General features: G+C 48.1%; 1 protein-coding gene across 1 annotated transcript in view; it reads right to left on the bottom strand.

Annotated features, from left to right (window-relative positions):
* Nucleotides 1-3,299: 3,299 nt before the first annotated feature.
* Nucleotides 3,300-16,645, bottom strand: part of ITGB5 (integrin subunit beta 5) — a 57,742-nt gene continuing 44,396 nt past the window's right edge. Inside the window, exons 11-15 of the mRNA XM_058840155.1 lie at nt 9,998-10,220; nt 9,222-9,325; nt 5,728-5,844; nt 4,410-4,576; nt 3,300-3,882 (exon numbers count right to left, since the gene is read on the bottom strand). Of these exons, the coding sequence (XP_058696138.1) occupies nt 3,787-3,882; nt 4,410-4,576; nt 5,728-5,844; nt 9,222-9,325; nt 9,998-10,220 (707 nt within the window). The 3' untranslated portion in view covers nt 3,300-3,786. The remainder of the gene's footprint in view (nt 3,883-4,409; nt 4,577-5,727; nt 5,845-9,221; nt 9,326-9,997; nt 10,221-16,645) is intronic.

Raw genomic sequence — 16,645 nt, 5'->3', positions numbered from 1 at the left:
CCATGACAGAGTGAGAGAGTGGCTGTGAGGGGCTGAGTTGTCAGCTGGGGTTAAACCACAACAGCCTTACAGTAGTTATTTGTAACAGTAGTTATTTGCTAATCATCAGTATGCTCGCTTTGATAGCGGTGACTTGTATTAAAACACAATAAAGTAATTCAGGAAATAAAGGCTCCATGTCCTTGTGCATGACAGGGTCCTGCAAACCCATGGTTGCAACCTTTGCCCTCACACAGATTGGTGATCCTGGGTCATGACAGCTGAATGGACAAGTTTCTGATGGGCTGCATCCAGTGGACACCAGCATAAACTAGTGGGCATGCAGAAAGGGACGGGAGGTTGGGAGTGGAGAGGAGAACAGCAGCCAATTCCAGTTTGTGCGTTCAGGTATGGAGATGGTGCTGGGCTGCAGATGCAGTGAGTTACCTCGCTGTGGCATTTCCTGCAGGCAGCTTAGTGATTTTTCTCTCAACATCGTAGCTCCTTGACTTTCCACTTGGCTGGAGAAACACAAGGTTAAGTAAGTTCAAGAGTGTGGAGCATTCATCTTCCAAAGCCTGGGCTTTGCCTTCAGCTGCTGAGCATCTTCTTAGTCCACTGTAAAGGGCAATGAGGATGCAGACAAACATGCTTCACTCAGGCTTGTGTAACAGAGAATGTTCTGCATCTCCACAATTAACAAAACAAATATTGCTGCCACTGGCCTTGACTTTCCCCAAGGAATGATGTTGTGTCCTCCCCCAGACCAGCAGCACAGGGAAAAGGCAGTGGTGAGCCCCAGCAACCCTGCAGCAGCAGCAGTCACTTGTGGCTGGAGAAACAGGAGGAGATGATGTTGCAAGGACATCCGGATTCCAGCTTGGCTAGACAAGCACTGACATTTTCCGTCACATTTGACCCGTTGATGCCTTCTGCTGGAGCTTTCATTCAGGAATGCTAGCTGTGGTCAGGCTGCATATATTTACAGACACAAATAAGCTGCTGCTGACTGAAATACACCACTCCCATGACTGTGCTTGGCACTACCCTTGCAAGGGTAAAGGCAGATCTTCTTACCCAGTAACACAAAGCCTTAGCAGTGCTTCCTTACCTTTTTTTAAGATGCAACCTCGTGGAGAAGCTGAATATATGAATATTTGTGAGAAGCTGCACAGGCAGCACTGGCAGCATCAACCCTATTCCTTTCTTTTTGTACACTGGCCTAGTAGCCAGGCCTGTGGCACCCTTCCCTTGCTTATTTGGTCCCACATTGCTCCCTGAATACTCTGCAGACCACTCTGCTTTACAGCTGAGTTGTCTCCCTGTGCAGGGGAAAGAGGGCACTTGCAGCCCAGTCCCCAAGCCTTTTCTCTGCTTTTTTCCACTCTCCCTGCCCAAACCACCCCTTAGCAATGAGTCAAATCTTGGCTCCCTACAACTGCCTGGATTGCCCAGCCTCTCAGCCCTAACCCAGTGTTGTGGGAAATGCCACAGCACAAAGGTAATCTGCAAGAGTGCAAGGGAAAGGGTGGCAGGGGGGCACTGCCTGTGCCTCTCCTTTCAGAGTGCAAAGGGGTGGATTTGTTTTTAAACTCCCCACAAATTAACTGAAGCAGGACTGTATTCACAGCGTTTGCTGCTTTGGGTGGCAAAGCTGGTTTAAAGCATTCCTGTCCTTCCTTTCCCTGGGCTTTCCTTCCTGCTCCCCCTTTCCTTGCCTGGGGCAGTATGAATTGCATGAGGCAGCCATGTGAACCAAGCTAAAACTTGCTGTCTCCTTAGGCTGATTATTTTCTGACTGCTTTCTATTTTTTCTTTTGTGTCAGTGATGAAATCTCTCTTGCCATCTCGGCACGTGGCAGTGGGATGACCACAACCCCCAAATTTGCCCCATGGATGCTCCTTTCCAGGTGGCAGGGCTAGTCCCAGGTATTCAAAATGCAATTTCTCAGCCTGCAAACTTTAGCCTGGACTTCATTATTGTGTAGGAGACGTGGAGCTCTGAAGAGCTGCCCCTGTGCAGTACTCAGGCCTGTCCTGCTGCTTGGTGCTGCGGGGAAGAGGCACAGCCTCCAGCCCACCCATGGTGGGTTACACGAAGGCAGCATTTCACCAGAGCCTGCTCCTGCACTTGTTTTCAGATGGATGTATGCACCCTCTTCCCCTGCTAGGGCAGATTTAGTGGAATCAGGTGGGAAGATGGTATAGATTTAATTTGTCTGAGGTTTTGAGTTTTTTACTCCACCTGATTAGCACCGATGCTGCCACTTGCTGCCCTCCTACAAATCCCAGTTCTGAGATATTTTTAGTATGGTCAGCTGCATTTCTTCAGTGCTGCTTGTAGGAGGGGGTGGGCCATAAAATTCTTGAAGGAGAGCTGTTTTTACTGAACAAATAAGAGCTTCTGTTTATAGAGGCAAAAACACAAAAAAATCCGGAAGGATGGGCCCATGGCCCTTTTCCAATGAGAAGAGCAAGTCAAAACAATGAACACCATTTGTTTTTGCTTTTCCCTGGCAAGCTTCCTTCAGCTGGCTATTGCATGATCTGTTCAGGGTGAAGAGACAAGAAAAAAAGAAATTTAAAAAAAAAGAAGAAAAAAAAAATCCAGGCAGTAGCAATTGCTCCAGCTTCTCTCTCCTGCAGTGGCTGCAGCCCTGTCTGTGTGGGTTTAAAGCTACAGCTGTCAGCAGGGTAACCCAAACCCCAGCTCCAGAGGAAAACAGACAGGGCTGGGGGAATGGTTTGGGGGGAAAAAATTAAAAAAAAAAAAGCAAAAAACCAAAGCAAAAGATACGTTGTGAAGCAACAACACTGGTCTTTATCCAGCTCCCTTTCCAGCCAAAAGCTCAGGGCTCCCCTGCGTTTCCAGCTGGGCTCCACTGGACCTCACAGCAACAGTCTTCTGGTAAAAAGTCTGCAGTCTGGATGAGCTGCTGTGTGCTCCCAGCTGCCCTCCTGTAGCCACTCGGGCTGGACACCTACTTGCACACCGTAAGGAATGGGTGTTTATATTAATTTCCTCAGGCTAAACTCCCTTTCCCTTGGGCTCCCACCAATTTCCAATCTGTTTAACACCATTGGCTCAGAGCAGGAGCTCCCTGAGGCACTCCCTGCCCCAGGTCAACACCAGTATTAAATCAACACAACTTCTGTGGCAGTCCCTGCAGCTCCAGCTCCATGTTTTATAGCCATGCTTTGACTGATAAGGCTCTATTAATAAATCCATCAAGCAGCACCACTGCTGCTGGCAGGAGGAGCAAGCTCCAGTTCTGGTGGGGGGCTCAGTAAAGAAACAATCAACTCTACTCACAGCATCATATATGCACAACTGTTTTATTTTCGGGTTTATATAAAAAAAATCCTAAAGACTGCAGAGCTTTTTTATCCTAATTTCTTACACATATGGTTCCAAGACCCTGTTTTCAAGCTAATTCCCCCCTAACAACTTGTGATGGAGTGGGTTCCCCTGATTTTTGACCTAGTCACCTTTTCTAACGGGATATGTCTAAAGCTGCAATATGGCACTTGGTTCACTTAGTTGGCAGGTTTAATACATCTGGAAAGCTGGGGTATGGAGATGCACACGGCTCAGAGTCCATCAACACAGGCAGGCATCCTGCCCTCATGTCTGTGCCTCCAGAATGAACCAGACCTTTCTCCTTACTGTGCAAATAACAGGCTTTGGTCATCGACCAGTCCCGTCGTAAGGGATTCTCGCCCCTGAAGAGAATCCCATCTTCAAGTGGGGAAGCAGCCCGGCCATTGAAGCAATTGTCCATGGCAGTGCCAGGCACTGAGACCCCTTCAGTCAACTGTACCATTGTAAGATTTGTTGAGCTTGTTGAACGTGAACTCTACGTTATGCGTGGAAATCGGCTTTCGGTAGAGAGGATTGGATGCCTTTGGAGAAAGGAGCAGACAAAAGAACAAAGATGAGGAACAAAGTCCGTGTCATGGTAAAAACATAACAATTAGTTTGGTGACAGCACTGTGTTTGGCTTTGAGTAAACTGAACATTTGGATCCAAAAGCAGTGTTGTTTATCTAAAGCTGGTCCATCAGACCCACCTTCCATCCTGCCTGCAGGCAGAGGCCCTGCCCTCCAATGCTGAGCATCTCCACCCAAAGCCTCCCAGAAGGGCTCCCTCACAGACCTGACCAATGTGGCTGCCACCACAGTCTCCCCTTCAGCCTCCAGCTCTGCTTGGAAATAGATGATGAAACCAAAGGCTGAGTATAGTTGTGCTAAGCATTTATAACTTGCCTAGGAGAAGGCCGTGCAAGATGCTGGACCCTGAAGGCACCACAGGGAATGAACACCTGCATCCTTAGTACCTGCCACCCTTCTCCATCACTGCAGAGCTGTTTGCTGCCAGAGCATCCTAATTACTCCCCCATACACCAGCAGCACCCCCAGCCCTGGCTCACCATTTCATATCTGGCGCGGGAACGCTCGCTCTGGAACCGGTCGAACTCCCGCCTGTCGTGAATGGTGACCAGCAGCTTCCAGAGCGCCAGCAGGATGATGCCAATCAGCACCACGCTGCCAATCACAGCCAGCACGATGGTCACAGCACTGGGGGCTGAGCTGCAGGCTGACAGTGAGGGAGAAAAGTTAATTAGCTCTGGTGTGAGTGTATCCCGGATCAGGATACCGGGATGTAATAACTTGGACTGCAGCCACTGAGAAAGTGACCTCAGGCAGCACTAGCAGCAGTGGCTAAATTAAAAAAAGCAACAGTCCCCTCTGAAATCAAACTAGTTTTTTTTTGTTGTTGTTGTTTTTTATTAAATAAATTCCTGGCTAGAGGCAGGTCAAAGGGACACCTCTCATGGATGTCACCAGAGCTGGGATGTCACGTTGTCGGGCTGCAGTGCCACTGTCCAACAGTGACGCAGTGTTTTAATGCCAGGTCACCCATGTGGGACACTAAGGTGCCTCTGGCAAAAGCCAGCTCAGCTTCTCCCACACAGAGACAGGTGATTACTACCGACTTTAAATAAGGACATTAACTGTCAGCTAATCAACCGGTCTTTCAATTAAGTGCAAGCTGCAGCACAATTGAAATAGAACATGAGGAATCTCAGTCTTTCCCATACTGGCCCGTGCCTCAGAGGACCAGAGCAGATCACAAGAAGCTACTGCTGGATGCTTGCCAGCTTGTCCTGCAACACCACAAGGGGTTTTCTTCGAGCAACTGCATTGCATATGATTAAAATTATGCCAGGAAGCACAGCTGTCTGCACAGCCTGTGCAGGGAACAGGGGAGGGGAGTAGGGACACCCAGCCCTTACACTGTCTGCATCAGAGCTCTTTGGCAGCATGGAAATCCTTACGTGGTGCAGGGCTTTCCCAACATCCTGACTTAACTGGCAGCCACGCCAGGTGTCCTCTTTTGATGTTTTTGCTCCCAGGGACTTTATCTCCAAATCAAGCATGCTTTGTGCCTGCTTCTTTCTAAATTAAATAGGCTCCATTTAATTCAGCCTCCTAAAGCTCTTCAGCCACTTGCTGGCAATGCTGATGGCTCAGGTGCAAGGTTTACTCTCATAGCTCTTTTTTTACTAAGTTAGGAGCATTTGGAGCTGGGTTTCATCGCAGTAAAACACTTCAATTTAAATCACCCTGGCTTATCTGCTCACACATGCAGCCAGCCTTTCTGCAACCCACCAGGCTCCCCAGCAGCTCATCACCTCTCCTGAGGCAGCCAGTGCTGTCAAAAAAGAAACCCAAGGGGGGGCCAACCTGGCTCCTTGAGGACAGTGAGGTTGGATTTCCCACTGGGAAGCTCCAAGTAGGTGAACTTCATGACACAGTTGTTCACTGGGTAAGCGCAGAGGATTGCATTGGGGTCATCCGTTTCTGGAACCAGATACAAGAATCACAGGATTTTCTATAAGTTTTTATATATTTTTAAAAAATCCTAAATACTGCAGAACTTTTGCACCCTAATTTTTCAAATAAATGCTTCCAACACCTTCTATTTTTTAACATAATTCCCCCCTAACAACTTGCAAAGATATGGGTTCCCCGATTCTGAACTAGTCGCCGTGTCTAATAGGCTAAGTCTCAAGCTGCAATACAGCACTTGGCTGACTTAGTTGGCAGGTTTAATATTAGGAATTAGCACATCTCTCCCCTGCAAGATAAGCAGAGCTTTCCAGGGATGCCTGGGAGCAAAGGAATGGGGAGTAAGCCTGGAAAGCAGCACAGTTTGATCACAACTCATACAAATTGTAACTGAGCAGTGTCCGGATTTACTGCTTGAGAAAATGTGGCACTTGGCAAACATCACATAACAAACAGACTCAACCTCACACACACACATTCTTTCTTCATGCAAGTCTGCTTTGGCAAAAAATGGCGTTTCCTTCTTAATTTGCTAAATTTCTTGAAGAGTGGAAAGGAAGAAGGGAAGGGAAAGGGAAAACAAGGGGCACCGACTCAGGGCCAGCAGCAGTAGCAGCCCATGGCCAGCTTGTGCTCCAGCTGTACCGAATGGTTCCAGCTCCGGAAACGGCTGAGAAGTTTGTTTTTAAAGAGTGATATAAAAAAGGAAAATGGGAAAGGGGAGGAGGAAGGGAGGGAGAAGGGAGGAGTTGATTGAAAGGATGATGTGTAGATGTGGGAGTTGCAAGAAATGAGAGGATTTTCATTCCTGGGACCATGCGCTGTGTGTTTGTGTCTGACACACCATAGCACCAGACAGAGCCTGGTCGCTGTGAGGTGCTGCCTGAGGAAGGCTGCTTCACAGAAACAATTTAAGATTGAGCAAAGCCAACACCTAAGGTGTGCAGATCTAGCCTAAGGGGTGATATTGCAGGGACAGTGACTGGAAGGAGTTGGGGGAGCATCTCTGGCTAGGACAGGAGCACAACTCTGCAAGCCTGCAAGGGCTGAGAGTTTCATGGGAGAGGAATTTGGGGAGCCAGTGCTGTTGGCTGGCAGACATGCATGACCTTGTCTTAGGTGCCTGGAAATAGCTTTCCACAGCTCTTGTATCCATGCCTGTCATGCTGAAAAATTATTGCATTAATGGCCACTGCTATGCCAGCCCCTTAGCTCTCTCCTGTCTGTTTGCTTTTCCTTTCAATGCTTTTGACCTGTATCCAATTAAAAGATTAATACCCCCCATTTCAACAGCTGAGCTCAGATGCAGCTGCCCCTCTGGTGAGTCCTGACACGTTCCTGGTGTGGACAAACCTCAGCTGTTCCTACCCTGGGACCAGAAAACCTGCTCTATCTACACAGCGGTAGCAAAGCATGGAAAAGTGCTGATTGTTACAAAGCAAAGTACTGATTAGATTAATAGAGATAATACTTCCATGTTTCTTGATTAATGCCCTTTTGAGTTGAGCAGCAGATCTTAGTTCCTGCAGCTCTAGCTGCTTTCACTCCCATCCTTGCACCATTATTTCAGTAAAAGATACAGTGATCTAAGTCTCAATAGTAATGATTTCTGTTGATCTTTACTAGGTTTCAGAGATCAGATGTCAACAGAGAAAGGTGCGAGGGCTCCATTGAGTTTTCAGATCCACTGATGTGTGCTGCTGCCAGGTTCAGCTTGGAGCAGGACCTGTCACGTTCCTCTCACACTGAAAGCTCCTCTCTGGAACTGTCAGGAATGCCAAGGTAATACTGCAGAAGTGAAGGAGGTCCTGCAGAGTCCAAAGCAAAGCATACAAGCCTCCCTTGAGGCAGCATTCTGGCTCATGAGTCCAATGACAGAGCCTCTGCTCTACAAAGCTTTGAAGCCCTGACTGTCATTTCCAGAGTCAAAAAGCAGCTGGGGTGTTTGAGGCTGTGTTCACTGCAATTTGATATTTAAGAAGGTCCCATCCTCCTCTGCCAGGACAATACAGACCTATGTATTCTGTGACAAATATCAGCATTCTGCCTTTCAGCCCGGGATTTGTAATATGTGCTGAATTATACAAAAGCACTTGAAAACCAGGATTTGGCCAAGTCTGCCTGTGAAGAAGTCCACAGTCCACAAGAACTTTAGGAATATTTTGCCTTTCCTCTTTCTCTAGCAGCCCAGATCTCCAAGCCACAAAGTGCCTTGAGCTCCCGAGATCTCAGCACTATGTGCAATCTGACTGCAACAGTTCAACAGAAGCATAAGCGTAATTCCCAAAAACGTCTTAAAGCAGAAATATGGCTAGTTTTTTTTCTCTGAAAACCATGCAGGGGGCTGACAAACTACAGCCCACCCTCACCTTCCAGGGAGCAGGCAGAACAAAAGCTGATTTTGGCATAGTACACTAACCAGGCAGAAGGGATGAGCTTTGATTCCCAATATTTGCTGGCCAGACAGGTATTAGAAAGGAGCTTTGTGTGTTTTGAACTTCCAAGCCTCTCACAGTGTGCTGCTGCAGGTGCACTCCCTGCTAAACTGCAGGGTGAATGGAGAGAATGAGGGTAAGTGTCCCAAAGGGAAGGGTAGGAAACTCCACTGGTCATAATTTAAACGCTGGACACTGGATGTGAGAGGAGTCAATGGGAAAAACATCTCCTGCAGACAGCTTAGGAGGAAGTGGGGGAAAGGCTGAGCAAGGTGCGGGACTCCCACCTCTATAAACTAAGGAAGAGGAGGAAACGCCAGATGCAGACAGTAACTTATCCCTGCTTGATCTATATCCTTCCCTCCAAGAGATACTGCTACGGCCAAGATCAGGATTGTGATTAAATCTGTCACAAGTCTGGATCCTCTCTACTCCCCAACCAGGGATTCCCAGAACATATCTTGAAAAGAGCAGGGAGAAAGTCATCTGCTGAGAGATGCACATGTGGGGTGATCTCTACAAGAGGAGACAAAGGGCTGGAGATTACCAGGGGGACTTGTAGCAGTCAGCTCCACCAAAGCAAGACTCAGCTTTGCTTTCTCTTACAAGCTCACTTCTTCCAAGATAAAACCTCAGAAGATTAGAAAACATCTTTTTTTGGGTGATACTTTGTCCTTCTGCACTCTCTCATGACTCATCTCGTCTGTCTCATGTAACCTCATCCCACTCTCTTTGCTCCCTGAACTGGCAGTAGTGATTAGATGTTATTTAAAATCAAAGAGTTTTTTACTTCAGTATTGATTACAGCCTGGAGAGAGTGTCACATACACCACACATACACACACTACCTACACACATACATTTCTTTACAGGTAAGTCTTAGTCTGGTTAAGAAGAGTTCAATGCCACAGCCACCAGTTCCCACCACCGGCAATCCTGCTGCTGCCAACTCACCAAGAACATCCACAGTGGTGATGATCTCATCCTTGCAGTGCTTTTGGCAGGTTTGGTTATCAGCCAGTCTTCCTGAGTTAAACAGCTTGCATTCAATGCAATCCCTGCAGGAACACACAGAGGGGAGGATTAAGCACATGTCAGAAACTGCATGAGAGCATAGGGATTCAGCCCTTGGGAAGAGACTCCCTGGGTGCTGGTCTGGAGGCTGCACATCTGCACCACAAGGAAGGAACAGCTTCAGGGCCAAGCATCTCCGTTGCAAGGATGGATTTATTTAGGATTCAATGAAGGTGCAAAGCACCTGGTAGGTTTGGGATCTGTTTGCCCTTTGGATGTCAATTATTGCAAAATCCATCCTGCCCGAGATCAAGGCAGGCAGTCCTGCTGCTCTGTGCTAGTCTGAGGCACCTTCATTGCTGTGAGGCAGGGGCAGTGATTCAGATTCCAGTCCTCCCCTCCTCTGCAGCTCTCTGTACCCAGACATCTGCAGCTCAGAGTGCAGCAAAACTGGGGTTGCCAGTCTTTCCTGCAGTGAGACAGCACCTGAAATGAACAGGGACATGAATCTCCATGAGCACTAGGGCAAAAAGACTTGTTGCTGCTCTAGCTGGGATGCTGGCAGGTTGCTTAGCATGGGCTCCTAGCAGCAGTAGGCTTGCCTGGAAGTGATCACACATTTAACAAAGCAGGAGTAATTCCTTAGCTGAAAGGTCTCCCAGGAACCGAAGAGCTGCCCTTCCCACCAGTGAGAAATCCTCCTGAACTGTGAGTACCTTTTAGTGCTACAGACACCTGGGCAGGTGGGACACTTCTCACAGGTCTCTCCAAAAGCCCCTGGCTCGGTGCACTGACACTTCCCACAGACGCAGGCACCCCGGCCGCTGCACATCTGCCCATCGCTGGAAACACAGCTGTCCATCTCCGTGGAGCAGTTGCAGTTGTCCCCGATGTACCCGGCGTGGCACTTGCACTCCCCGCAGTGACACTCCCCGTGACCTGAAGGTGAGAGCAGGGGAGAGGTGTCAGCAGAATTCGGGGCCACCAATGGGTGATGTGGTTGGGAGGGTCCAGCAGCCCAGCAGGAAGAGCTGCCAGAGAGATCTTACCTGGCAGGGCAACAAAAAGATGCTGATGGGAAGCATCTAAATATCAAGTTAATATATACATTTAGCAGCAGAAAGTACATACTCCTCTATAGTTGCTCAAGACAAATGGGCACCTCCCCCTTCCTACTTTTGTATTAAATATTCTCTTCTTTGTCTATATCAAGAGACATTAAGAATGGAATGGATATTAAGATATTAAATTAATATTAAGAATGGAGATATTAAGAATGGAATAGTTCTTCCTTGCTGGTTTTGAGCCCAGAGTTTAGCAGCAAAAAGCCTAGCAGGTTGCCCACTTCATAAAGTATTTCCTTCTCTTTCTTCTTAACAGTTTTACTTAATAAGTTCTTTTAAAATTTTGAAAAAAAAAAAAAAAAAATCAATAAACACTATTTCCTGTATCCAAACAAGAGCTCTGTGTCCCAGTCAGAGCCATGAAGATTGCTGGGGCCAGCTAAACCCCCCACCAGGGAGCAGCTCAGGGCAGCTCACAGCAGAAATCAATGAAGAAACCAGTCCAGTAAGGTCTCTCCTCCACTGAAGCATTTCCTCGGGGCTACAGGGTTTAGTGAAGGGCTGAGAAAGCCAACAGGCTCCAAAGCTGTCAGTGACAGTAGGTGAAGTGGCTGTCCACCGAGCAGCTGGTTTCAGAGAGACATCCATCTGCTGGAGACTGCTCAAATTCTTCCGTGGCCAGTCCCTAGAAGGGATGCCTTTGCAGGCACAGTTTATAGAGCTGAAGGGTTTGTATACAGTGCTCATCAGCAACCTAATTACAGCTCAGCTTTTCCACTGGCAAGAGCCTCGAGCACCCCAGACATGATAAATTATATACATGCTCCTTTCACCAACACAAACCCACAGATCTCCCTGCCTCTCCCACCGTGCCAAGATTACCAGAGGCTGTGGATTGCCAAGCTGTATCCCTTGCCAAAAGTCATGGGAGCACCTTCTGTTTCACTAGGCATCTCAGATATCCCAGCACATCACAAGGTGTCCTTCTACAGCCTCCTCTGCACTCCCACCGTTTGCTTTGGATCCAGCCTGCATATTCAAACATTACTGGACAAAGGAGATTATGTTTACAAGATCTCTAGAGGTGACCTCCTTCTGTGCCCACATCTGATGGAGATTAAAATCCCTTGCTCTGCTTGCCTTCACAATGACAGCCTTGCCCTTTCTCCAGACAGAAAGCTCCAGGTTTGAGCCCATGGGCTCAGCTACATCCACAGCTGCTGCTGTTTGGGGGGAAGCTGCAGAGTGGGGACTCCCAGGACCACCACTTCACAAGGAAACCAAATGGGGTGTCTGGCTTTTATTCACAATTAATTCAGGTGATTGGGCTCTCACATACAGCAGGTTTGGTGGCTCCATGGCAATGTGTGTGTCCAAATTAGCTATAAACTATGGTTTTCTTAAATGGCATTATTTCAAAGAATCCAAATCAGCTGGCAGTTAGAAAATGTGCTCAGGCTTGAATTTGAACTGTGAAGACCAAGAGAAGCAAGTTGATGGTATTCATATCATCCCTCAGTTCTCCTAGGACACCACAGAATGCAGCACAAGAGGTAACTCCAGAGGAAATCTGTCTCTGGACCATAAAATGATTCCATTTTTAACAGCATCAGAGCTAGGTCATAGGAGGCTAGAAAGACTGCACATCCCTTCCAGCCCTGGGCAAGCTGGAGGTGGAGCCTGAAATTACTGTCCTGGGGAAGGGAAATGGCCATTTGCAAATAATGCACCCTATTAAACCACTGTGATTGGAAAACTTAAGAAATAGCATCTTAAAGGATGTGGTTTTGTTTATTGATGGGGATGAAGAAAAAGCCATTCTGCATGAGGATGACTAAGTGTGGGGTGTGAGCTTAAAATGTCAAAACACGCTGACATGTGTTTCCTGCCTTGGCCACACTGGCCTAGTGTGCAAGAAGTCACTGGCTGAAGCTCATTGTGGTCAATGTGCCAAGAGCAGGAATTTCCATCTTGACCTTCGGTGGCAAAGGTGCCACACTCCTGCAAGCCATGAGCTACACTTCTGGTACCATCCATCTCCCACAGAGCCTGGAGACTGGAGAAACTCCATGAATGAGAAACATTTCTTTTTCATATGGGCACAGTAAGAGTCATCCCACTTCTCAGCATCCACCTGGAGCACCAGAAGTGGGAATACACAAACTGAGAGGAGTCCCAGGTCAATGTGGCAGCGAGGCTTTTGGTGACAGTGACCCAGAGCTCTGATTTGCAGTGTGTTACCCAGTACTCCCATTTTGCAGCACAGTGTGCTGCCCGTTCCCAGTCCCAGCTCTCCCACGGGCACACACAGTGCTGATGTGGCTAAGCAGTCTCTGTGCCATCGTGCCTGCAGGAAACCTTCCACCACTGTGCCCATGATGAACTCAGTTTCACTTCCCAGTTTCATTTCCACAGCAATGTGTCCTCAAGGAGGGTGTGTTTGAAGTCACCTCTGCATCAGCAGCAGTCTCATGGTGCAGGACATCATCCTGGACTTTAACTCCCTTGAACACTTTGAATTTCTACATTCTCTGTTAAAGCTGGTTTGTGAAGCCAAAATACATTATGTTCTCCAAAAATAATAAGAGATGTTTTCTTCTGTTCCCATCTTTGAAATGAGACAAGCTTAGAAGTTTAAAAGATCCAAATCTAACTAGGAAATGAAATGCTCCCTCTGAATTTGATAACATCCTTTCCAGCCAGCTCCTGACCTTCTGGGGGGTTGGGGAACTAACACAAAACACATGTCAGGAGGCTGCAGAAAGCTGCTGGGAGGGTGTGCAGAGGAAAGCAATGCTTTTGTGGGAGGAGAGCAGTCCCCAGACTGAGCTTGACCAGTCTGGGATCCATCCAGGCAGGAGCCATGGCATGCACTGCTCCTAGGGACCCCACCAGAGCGGGCTGAGACTCACAGCCCAGCTGGTGCTTCCACCTCTCCCCATCCCAAAACACACCCATCCCACTGCTGTGCCCCAGCTGGGATGAACATCTCACTGTCACTCAGGCAGCTTCTGCCAGGACATCCAACCATCCTCACTTCACCCCAGCTGCCCCCCAGGATGGCAGCCACAGGCCAAACCCTCCCTGCCCTCAGCCTGGCACCGCACAAACGCTGCTTGTCACCCCCACACCAGCGCTGTTCTTGCTGCTCCCAAGCAGAATCATTCCCGAATCAGGACAGCAGCTTCTGGCAGAAGCTTCCAGCCTCTGACCCTGGTTTCATCCCAGGCTTCCTGACAGCAGGCTGTGACCCTGGTTGGCGGGACAGCCCTCTGCAATAACTGTCCGCCTTTTAGGAACTGCACCAAGAGGGCTGAAACTCACTGCACTAAAAGCTTTGTCACTATGGCTCTTCATAGAAGGTAGTTTTCCTAAAGCCTCCTACTTCTGGGGACGACAAAGTCATGCAAAAAATACCAGCTGTCTTTTGAAAGAAAAAATACGATCCTGGCTTTTATGCAGAGGTAGAAAAGGTTTGAAAACAAGCCCTCTCCAACACTCCTTTTTTCCCCATCTTCTAGAACATTAAACTGATGTGCCTAACACACAAGAAAAACAAGTCATGATTTTTAAGCCAGTTTAGTGGTTTCTGAAAATTCAGGAGGAGAAAGATCATACCATATTTTGTTCCCATTAAATCAAGCCACTTATTTTTGTGCCTTTGTGCGCACATCCAGATTCTGGGTCAGAATCTCCAAAAGGCTGTGCTTTTGTCATTTTTGGTTATTTGAACAACTAGTCTGAAACAGAAAAAAAACCCACAGGAAAAACAACGAAGATAAATAAGTTATGGCAAGCAATTTCCAGATTCTCCAGTGTCATCCCTTTAACAAGCCCTGGCTGCTGTGCCCGTCACCCAGAGAGCCCCAGTGCAGAAGGGGTCCACAACCATGGATCAAAAATATCTGCTCATGAGAGAAGTCAAGCCCTACTGACATAGGGCACTGCTTGAGCACCAGTTTGAGCACCAGACCAAACAACCTCTCAGCAAAAGTGCTTGATGTCTGGGGGAGAGGCTCTGTGAACAGCACATTTTGAGTGGGAGGAAGAAGGGCAGCAGAAAAGGCTTGGAACACTTAGAAAACATAGGGCTTTTCATTTGGGAAAGGGCTAGGTTAAGACACAGCCTGATTAGGCAAATAAATCATCAACTTCCTTAGTAATTTCTTTCCAGGCTCAAAGCAGCTGGTGCTGCACATCAAGAGGCCAGGTAAGGCCTGGCCAGGCAGCCTGCCCATGGCACAGCTCAGGCCCACAGCACTGCCAGATGGTCGGCACCCACAGGGACCTGGGGAGAGCTCCAGAAATTTTAAACAGCGGGGATGGGTTTAGGATCCACCCCCTGGGTCATGCCAGTCCAGCAGGGAAAACAAGGGTGGCGATGTTGGCAGCAGCATTCCCAACCCCTGGAGCCCACTGAGCATAACAACCTCCTGGTGCTAAGGAGGCTACTACAGAAGCACAGACAGAAAAATGTCAGGGGTCCAAGGTCTCTGTGTAATCTGAAATTCATCTGACTGCCTCCACTCACACCAGGACAGAGCTTGACCATACTTATTTATTCACAATGCAATACTGAAGCAGCAAAACAAATGCTAAGAGGTTAGTAAGAAGTAAATTGAGCTTTTCTGAATGTCATTTACACCAGACACCATGGATCTGTACATCTTCCCATTGCAATGGATATTTATATCCTGAAGCATATGGGTTTAACCAAAATTTCAGTCCCAGAACGGCACTGAAGATGCAGACTAATGAAACCAAAGGTGAAGGAAGAAATGTGGGCTCAAGCTGCTAATTCAGCCATGGGTACCGCAAGTGCCATCACCAGCTGGACATTACTGCCAGCATCCCCCACAGTGCAGCACTGCCATTACAAACACCCCCCACAGCACTCCAGTTTCTCACTCACTTGGGAATTTCTGGGTTCAGTGAGAACTGGGCAAGGAAAACATGGTTTTGGAAACTGCTGTTTCACGAAGGCAGCTGAAAGCTATCCGGGGCAGGCGGATTTCCTGTGGCAGCCCTGGCCAGCCTTTCCTCATTTTCCTTCTCTCTGCTAAAGAAATGGAACTGAAGCTGAAACGCAACCACAAGATACAGCTGATGATCCATCAGAAAGCCAAAATGGGCAGTGAGAAGTCATTTCCTGAAAGAGATCTTAAGCTGCATTTCTTAAAATAAAGCCTTCCCTTTTTTTTTCCCCCCCAAGTAAGCTCAGCACTCCACAGATCCTTGACTTCTACTCAAATTACTCCTCAGCCAAGCCTGCTACATGCTGCCTTTTAGATGGAGACCCAGAGTTGGGAATTGGAACTTTCAGGTCCTGCTGCCAACTCTGTTACTGATGCAGGGAGAGCTATGGAGCAAGGTCTGCTGCCAGATCCTCCCAGAGGCACAGAGCTTCATCCCGAGTGGGGACAGCTGGAATGGATGTGCTGGTTTCCTTTGAGCCATGGGCCCAAACACCATCCCACCACTCTGGGCACGTGCTCATCCTTGGCTTTGTCACCCCTTAAGAACCTGACATGAGAGGCACTGCAAGAACTGCCAACAATTCATACTATTCCTTAAGCCAGATCAGAAGGGGGTGGTGTGTGTGAATCCTCTGGGGTTTTTGCCCCTACTGTGTCTCCCTCCAAACCTCTAACTCAAGAAGGGCCACTGTCCCTTCCTATCAACCTCCATTTGTTCACATGCAGGTGTTCATTGGTCTCCCATGGTTCACAGCAACACCTCTCCCACAGCAGTGCTCCTCTCTCCAGCCCCTCATAGCCTTGCTCACAGATGAAACCTCCCTGAATGCAGATCTCTCCATTTGTTTTCTTTCTGCCCAAAAAGCCTGACAAATAAACTGCTTGACAAAAACCCCATTCTCTGCTTGGCACTCCCAATCCTGCCCAGCTACCACCAAAACCCACAGGTCCAGAGCCAGGAGCTTCTCCCCCACTTACACAATTCCTGGCCTGCCTCTGCTTAGATCTGCTTGTACAACTCTGCACTTCAGCTGTAGTCACCATGAAGGCTCTGGAAAATTTGGAAACATGAGGGGACATGTGGCAACCATGCAGTTGCTGACAGGCACAGAAAGGGCTTGAGGAAAGCCATAGTGTTGCAATCCTTCCATCAACACAGGATGCCTCCAGGAAGGATAAGCTTCATCCTCCCACTCTGATGCCTGAGCTGACTCCTATCAGCTCCTACCACCCAAAAAACCTCCAGAGATGTTCTTAAAATAAAACTTGTCTCCAAAAACAAAGCTCCATGATCCCAAATTCTGAACTCCAGGGTCAAATTGTA

The sequence above is a fragment of the Poecile atricapillus genome, chromosome 5 (genome assembly GCF_030490865.1).
Source record: "Poecile atricapillus isolate bPoeAtr1 chromosome 5, bPoeAtr1.hap1, whole genome shotgun sequence".
Taxonomy (NCBI): domain Eukaryota; kingdom Metazoa; phylum Chordata; class Aves; order Passeriformes; family Paridae; genus Poecile; species Poecile atricapillus.
The sequence above is the reverse complement of the archived record's forward strand: the minus strand, read 5'-3'. Positions and strand labels throughout refer to the sequence as shown.